Source organism: Eimeria mitis, genomic scaffold (assembly GCF_000499745.2).
Source record: "Eimeria mitis Houghton genomic scaffold, Emh_scaff381, whole genome shotgun sequence".
Taxonomy (NCBI): Eukaryota; Apicomplexa; class Conoidasida; order Eucoccidiorida; family Eimeriidae; genus Eimeria; species Eimeria mitis.
The window spans coordinates 10,944-18,319 of NW_013572145.1; the positions used below are offsets into that span (position 1 = coordinate 10,944).

General features: G+C 57.3%; 1 protein-coding gene across 1 annotated transcript in view; it reads right to left on the bottom strand.

Moving 5' to 3' along the window:
• The window catches only part of EMH_0010290 (uncharacterized protein), a gene marked incomplete at both ends in the record, with an annotated part of 19,553 nt that overhangs the window by 9,549 nt on the left and 2,628 nt on the right, over window positions 1-7,376 (bottom strand). The window contains 9 exons of the mRNA XM_013498901.1: window positions 1-155; window positions 717-1,179; window positions 1,412-2,569; window positions 2,815-3,051; window positions 3,467-4,553; window positions 4,842-5,041; window positions 5,422-5,942; window positions 6,241-6,778; window positions 7,053-7,292. Coding sequence (XP_013354355.1) covers window positions 1-155; window positions 717-1,179; window positions 1,412-2,569; window positions 2,815-3,051; window positions 3,467-4,553; window positions 4,842-5,041; window positions 5,422-5,942; window positions 6,241-6,778; window positions 7,053-7,292 — 4,599 coding nt within the window. The remainder of the gene's footprint in view (window positions 156-716; window positions 1,180-1,411; window positions 2,570-2,814; window positions 3,052-3,466; window positions 4,554-4,841; window positions 5,042-5,421; window positions 5,943-6,240; window positions 6,779-7,052; window positions 7,293-7,376) is intronic.

A 7,376-nucleotide genomic window follows, 5' to 3' on the forward strand; every position in this document is an offset into this window, starting at 1 on the left:
CCCTGCTGCTGCTGCTGCTGCTGCTGCTGCTGCTCCTGCTGCTGCTGCTGCTGCTGCTGCTGCTGCTGCATGCATATGGGGTTGCAGCAGGTGCACACACGCGTCGCCAGCAGCGCGCAAATCGCTACGTTGCAGGCAGCAGTGTAGTGGAAGGCCTTCATCACAGCAGAAAACCCACCCACCTGCAGCAGCAGCAGCAGCAGCAGCAGCAGCAGCAGCAGCAGCAGCAGCAGAAACACACAGCAGCAGCAAACAAACAATCACCAACTCCTGCTGTTGCTGCTGCTCTTGATCCTCACTACCCTTCGCGCTGTCGCTGCTGCTCCTGCTGGTTCTTCTGCTGCAGCAGCAGTTCCTGCTGCAGTACGAGTTGCAGCAGCAGCAGCAGCAGCACCAGCAGCACCAGCACCAGCAACAGCAGGAGCGCCAGCAGCAACACCAGCACCCCAGCAACAGCAACAGCACCACCACCACAAGCAGCACCAGCACCAGCAGCAGCACCAATAGCAGCAGCAGCAGCAGCAGCAACACCAGCACGAGCACCAGAAGCATCAGCAGCAGCAGCAGCAGCAGCAGCAGCAGCAGCAGCAGCAGCAAGTATAATACCTTTTGAAAAAGATCAAAGCTAAGTGTCATGAGTACTCCTCTGTTTTTTTCATCGACGTGAAGTTTATATAAAATATCGCAAACATCAGAAAGGTAAGACAGAGACTGACCAATGGTCAGGCCCTTTATGCTGAACCTCCCGCTGCTCCTGCTGCTGCTCCTGCTGCTGCTGCTGCTGCTAGTGTTGCTGCTGCTGCTGCTAGTGTTGCTGCTGGTGTCTATTTCCATCTCCGAAGAGTTGCTGGAGGAAGCTGCTGCTGCTCCTGCTGCTGCTGCTGCTGCTGCTGCTGCGCGTTCAGCATCTGCTGCAACGGCAGCTGGTTCAGGCATGACATACTGCAACTTGCTGCTGCTGCTGCTGCTGCTGGTGGGAGTAGCAGCAGCAGCAGCAACAGCAGCAGCAGAAGGTAACGCATGCAGCAGCGGGGGTATCGGCAGAGGAACAGCAGGAATCGAAGACAGCAAGCCCCGCGCTGTCTCCGCGATGAGAAACAAATGAGCTGAAGCAATCTGCTGCTGCGGCGGCGTCTTGCGGCCCACCCGCAGCCCCCCCCCGTTTATCTGCCGGCTCACCTGCAGCAGCAGCAGCAGCAGCAGCAGCAGCAGCAGCAGCAGCAGCAGCAGCAGCAGTGAGGGCAGTTGATGCAGCAAAAAATTCGGAAAAACATGCAGCAAAAAAAACGCATGCAGCAGCAGCAGCAGCGGCAGCAAATGCAGCAGCAGCAACACCGGTTTGCAGCAGCAGCACCCACAGCAGCAGCAGCAGCAGCAGCAGCAGCAGATGGTGTTGCAGCAGGTATCTTACCATGCACAGGAAATTCCTACAGGTAATGCATGCAGCCCGCAGCAGCTCCTGCAGCACAACGGGGCTGTCTGCTGCTTCCCCAGAGACAAAAGCAGCGCTGCTGCAGCTGCTGCTGCTGCTGCTGCTGCTGCTGCTGCTGCTGCTGTTACTTCTGCTGGTGGCTCCCGCACTGCGTCTGCTGTCACTACCAATATCCACACTGCCACTACCGCTGCTGCTGCTGCTGCTGCTGCTGCTGCTGCTGCTGCTGCTGCTGCTGTAGCCTGCTGGCAGCGGCGGAGGAGAAGAGTACGCGAATTCTCCGAGCGAGCTCCAGAGCATATCGTTGTTAGAGAGTGGGTGATCAGGTGGTGGTGCTGCTGGCCCCCTGTGCTGCTGCTGCTGCTGCTGCTGCTGCTGCTGCTGCAGCTGCTGCTCGTGCAGCAGCCTGCTGGCGCGCACCGACGGGTGCTCGTGGCAGTTGTGTTTCAGGCTCAGCAGCGAGGGGTTCTCTCCCTCAGCAGGGGGCGTGCATGCATAGAGCAGCTGCAGCATCCATGTATAAAGGGGCTGCAGCAGCAGCAGCAGGTGGCTTAGGTGCAGCAGCAGCAGCTGCTGCAGCTGCTGCTGCTGCGCGAATGCTGCTGTTCTCGTTGGGGCTGTACCATACGCAAGACAAAACTCCCGGTGTAAAGACAGCAGCAAAGTCATCGAGTTGCTGCAGCCGTGCAGAGAGAAAACCAGCTCCTTTCTCTCCTGCTGCGGCACATATCTCAGGGGCTCAGGCAGCTGCTGCTGCTGCTGCTGCTGCTGCTGCTGCTGCTGCTGCTGGTTCTGGTTGCGGGGCCAGAAGCCGCATTTTCTCCATCGTTGTTTCACCGCCAGCAGCCGCTGCAGTGCTGTGAGAGCTCTATCGAGCAGCAGCTGCTGCACCGCTTGCTGCTGCAGCAGAGAGTCATAAGGAGCAGCATGCCGCAGCAGGTGTACGAGGGGGTGCTGCGGGAACAGCTGCAGCAGCCCGGGGGGCAGACAGCTGCTGTCGCTGAGCTGCAGCAGCAGCATGATGCCCCCCCGAGACACAAACCGACGCTGCGTTTCTGCTGACGCCAAGACAGCCGACAAAAAACGCGCGAGGTTTGCTATGCGGTCCAGCAGCCACTCAGACGCAGAGCTCCGCAGCTGCACACAACAGCAGCAGCAGCAGCAGCAGCAGCAGCAGCAGCAGCAGCAGCAGCAGCAGCAGCAGCAGCGGCAGGAGGAAGGGCGGGAGAAAAGGAGGATGAGGAGAGGCTGCAGCAGCATGTGCGACGATGCCAACTGCTACAAACACAGAAACAGCAGCAACAGCAGCAGCAACAGCAGCAGCAGCAGCAGCAGCAGCAGCAGCAGCAGCAGCAGCAGCAGCAGCAGCAGCAAGGTGTTACCTGCAGGTCTGAGACGTCCATTGGTCTTTGCTGCGCCTTGCGTCTGGTCTCTGCTGCAGCAGCAGCAGGGGGCACGGGCCTCCACGGCTGCAGCTTTCCCGCAGCAACGATGAGCTGCTGCAGCAGCAGCAGCATCTGCTGCACCAACACGTCGCGGGCCTCTGAACCCCCCAACGAGTCTGCTGCTGCTGACGAATTCGCTATACACCCCAGCACCTCATCCAGTGCTGTCCCCAGCTGCAGCAGCAGCAGCAGCAGCAGCAGCGGCAGCAGCAGCAGCAGCACACACACAGCATCATCACATATGCAACAGAACAGATGCAGCTGCCGCTGCAGCAGCAGCAGCAAGACGGCCGCAGACACAGAGATACAGGCAGCAACACAGCAGCAGCAGCAAATACAAGCAGCAGCAACAAATACAAGCAGCAGCAGCACCACGCTAAACTACGCATGCGCCAGGACACTCGACCAGCAGCAGCAGCAGCAACAGCAACAGCAGCAGCAGCAGCAACAAGGGCAACAGTAGTAGCAGCAGCACCAACAGCAGCATCGCCATCTGAATCATCACAACGAGCAACAGCAGCAGCAGCAGCAACAGCAGCAGCAGCAGCAGCAACAGCAGCAGCAGCAGCAGCAGCAGCAGTGTGTTTACCCCTGCAGCAGCCTCTCCGAATCTATCAAGCAGCACAACGTCAGCAGAAGCAGCAGCATGGACGAGGAGAGAGCATGCAGCCCATGGAGAGAAGCTGCTGCTGCTGTGCTGCAGCGCCCCCTGAAACGACAGCAAGTCTTGCTGCTGCAGCTGCATGTGCCGCTGCAGCAGCAGCAACGCGTCCTTCTCGGCTTGGATAGCACCTGCATCGTCTTGATCTGCTGCTTTTGCTGCTGCTGTTGCTGCTGTTGCTGCTGTTGCTGCTGCTGATGATGATGATGATGATGCAGGTTCTGCTGCTGCTGCTGCTGCTGCTGCAGTGCTCCGCGTTGCAGCAGGCCCAGACACCTCCATAGAAATCGACTCTTCAGCACCAGTTGCTGCTGCTGCTGCTGCTGCTGCTGCTGCAGGTGCTGCTGCATCGGCATTTGATGCAGCATCTGTGACGGGTTGATTGCTTGCTGCAGCAGCAGTTTGCTGCTGCTGCTGCTGCTGCTGCTGCTGTTCCGACTGTCCCGTTTGTGAACTTTCTCCCTGCTGCCCTTCTCCCTGCTGCTGCTGCTGCTGCTGCTGCTGCTGCTGCTGCTTGTTTTGCTGCAGTTTATCGAGCTGCTGCTGCACCATCTCCCCTACTTTGTCTTGTCTTAGGGCCCGCAGCCCGGCTGTATGTGAAGCGAGAGAGGTGATGAGGGCCCCCAGGGAGTTTAAGCACCCTTCATGCAGCAGCACGCATTGCTGCGCTAGCTGCTGCCGCCGCAGCAGCAAACCCATATTCTGCTGCTGCTGCTGCTGCTGCTGCTGCTGCTGCTGCTGCTGGTGGTCTCCGGATGCTGGCAGTGGCAGCGGCTGCTGATGATGATAGCGGTAAGGGATGAACCCACCCTCCTTCTGCTGCTTCTGCTGCTGCTGCTGCTGCTGCTGCTGCTGCTGCTGCTGCTGCAGGTAGAGACGCAGGTAAGATGCATGCACGCTGCTCAGCAGCAAAGCCACCACCGGCAGCTGGCTGATTGCTGCTGCGTGGCGGGGGGCATCGGAGACAGCGTCGGTGATGACGGAGAAAAAAGAGGCGACGCAGCCAACCCCAAAACTAAACCACACACACAAACCCTAAACCCTAAACCCTAAACCCTAAACCCTAAACCCTTGAAAACACTGTATGTTGTATATATATACTGACAGCAGCAGCAGCAGAAACCTTCACAGCAACAAAACACAAACAAAGCAGAAACAGCAGCAGCAAATGCAGCAACAGCAACTGCATCATCACCACCACCACCACAACCACGCCGCCACCGCTCCTCCCCCTCCCCCTCCTCCTCCCGCTCCACCTCCTGCTGCTGCTGCTGCTGCTGCTGCTGCTGCTGCTGGTGCTTACTGTTCTGGGTTAGCGATGATGTCGGCGCAGAGGACAGCGAGAGGGGCCCTGGGTGTGAGCATATCGTAGAGAAAGGGAGGGTGCAGCTTGTGGTTGGCCGCAATAAAATAAAACTGTTTTGTGGCTGTCTTCAGCACGCAGCGTCGAGTCTCCACCTCGCATGCCTTCAGCCAGTATAGTAAACGCTCGTCGTCGCTACCCTGCAGCAGCAGCAGCAGCAGCAGCAGCACCAGCAGCAGCAGCAGCAGCAGCAGCAGCAGCAGCAGCAGCGGCGGCGGTTGCAGGTGCAGATGCAGAGAATTAGGAATGGTAAAGAGACAAACAAATTCAGAAAGAAACAATGCATGCGACAGAAGAAATAAAAATATAGAAACAAAAAAAAAAAGGAGACAGAAAAAAGAAAAAAGAATACAGGCAGAGACAGAAAAGGAGACAAAAGAGATAACAAAGAGTAAAAAAAGAGAAAAAAGGAGACAAAAGAAGTAAAAAAGAGTACAAAAAGAGAGAAAAAAGGAGAGAAAATAAAAAAATAAAAAAAAAAGGAGACAGAAGAAGTGGCTGTGCTGCTGCGAGCACTCACATTTGCTGGGTAGACCCATCGCTCCGTCCAGTCTATGCCGGCGTTGGAGCAGCAGCAGCAGCAGCAGCTGCTGCTGCTGCTGCTGTTGCTGCTGCTGCTGCTGCTGCTGCTGCTGCTGCTGCTGTCGGAAGATGTCACAGGCTGTTGTTGTTCCCCGTCTACTGCGAGTTGACTGCTGCTGCTGCTGCCGCTGCTGCTGCTGCTGCTGCTGTTGTTTGTGTGGTTGTCGCGTCTGCTGCTGCAGCAGCTGCAGCTGCAGCAGCAGCCCACCCAGCGCTCATACTGCTGCATGTCTTTGACTCGCTGCTGCATGCATGCAGCATCATAAAGCATGCGTTCCTGAAGCCTCTCTGGCAGCTGCAACTCTTCTTGTATAAACTGCAGCAGCTGGCTGCTGCTGCTGCTGCTGCTGCTGTGCTGCTGCTCCACGTGCGCCTCCAACGCCCGCAGCACTATCATCTGCACCGGCACCAGCAGCGGGTCCCGGTGACGCAAAAAACCAATCAGTGCTCGCAGCAAACCTACACACAAACCCTAAACCCTAAACCCTAAACCCTAGACCCTAGACCCTAGACCCTAGAGCCTAGAGCCTAGACCCTAGACCCTAAACCCTAAACCCTAAACCCTTGATACTGGATCAGAATGCCCCCAAACCCTTGACGTCTAAACCCTAAACCCTAAACCCTAAACCCTAAACTGGCCGGTGAACTAAACGCTAAACCCCACCCCGCCTCACGGGGTGTGTATCCTCTAAACCCTAAACCCTAAACCCTAGACCCTAAACCCTAAACCCTAAACCCTCGAGGGTGTATTAGATACTTGGTTGTACGAAAGCATGTATGACGCTGTGTGTGGTGCCGACGATGGCTGAGTAAGCAGCAAGAAGATGCATTAGGGTTTGCATGCGGTTGAGGTCTGCTTCGAGCTGCTGCAGCGCCCCCTTCCTAGCAACCCTATCCTCCCAGGAGCGCAGTGCTGCTTCATCAGGGGCCTCAACCACCACATACTCTATCACTGGCTGCTGCTGCTGCTGCTGCTGCTGCTGCTGCTGCTGCTGCTGGTCGGGTTGGTCCTGCTGCTGCTGGTGGTCCGGCTGCTGCTGCGCCTGCTGCTGCTCTTTCTGGCAACACCTGCACCTGCTACTACTTCTGCTGCTGCTGTTGCTGCTGCTGCTGCTGCTGCTGTTGCTGCTGCTGCTGCTGCTGCTGCTTGGTGGTGCTGTGTGTATGCGAGAGACACGAAAGGGGCGATCGATGAAGGGGTTCGCCAGCAGCCGCCGCAGCAAAGACAAAAACAAACCGTACGGAGAAAAAACCCCAACCAACCCCGCTGTTTGTCTGTACAAAGCCTTGTCCTCCTGCACACAAACCCTAAACCCTAAACCCTAAACCCTAAACCCTAAACCCTAAACCCTGAAGGAAAAAGCTAGACAGGCGAAGCAGCGATAACCCTCAGCAGCAACTCTAAACACCAATGGACTCGACAGCATCTGTGTCCCCCGCAGCGCTCCTTCGCTGCTGCTGCAGCAGCAGCTGCAGCAACAGCTGCTGCTGCAGCTGCTGCAGCTGCTGCTGCAGCAGCGAGGGTATGGCGGAAGAAGGTGCAGCAGCAGTTGGTGTGTTGCTGCTCACAAGGAGGAGAGAGAGCAAGTCTGCTGCCAGCAGCAGCGTGCGGGAGCTGATGCGTTCCCCATGTTTAAGGAGAGCAGCAAACTCAGGCAGCAGCAGCGGCTGCTGCTGCAGCAACTGGGAGAAAGAAGAAGGAGATACGATCATAAAGCAAGACAAAGAACACAAATACACATCCACTAAACCCCCCCGGTATGCAGCACAACGCAGCCCGTGCAGCAAACGCATACGGTGACGCAGCGCCTGCAGCAACACAACAGCAGCAGCAGCAGTGCTGCTGCAGCAAGAAGACACCGTCCCATCTGCATGCGTGATGGTGCGGCGAGA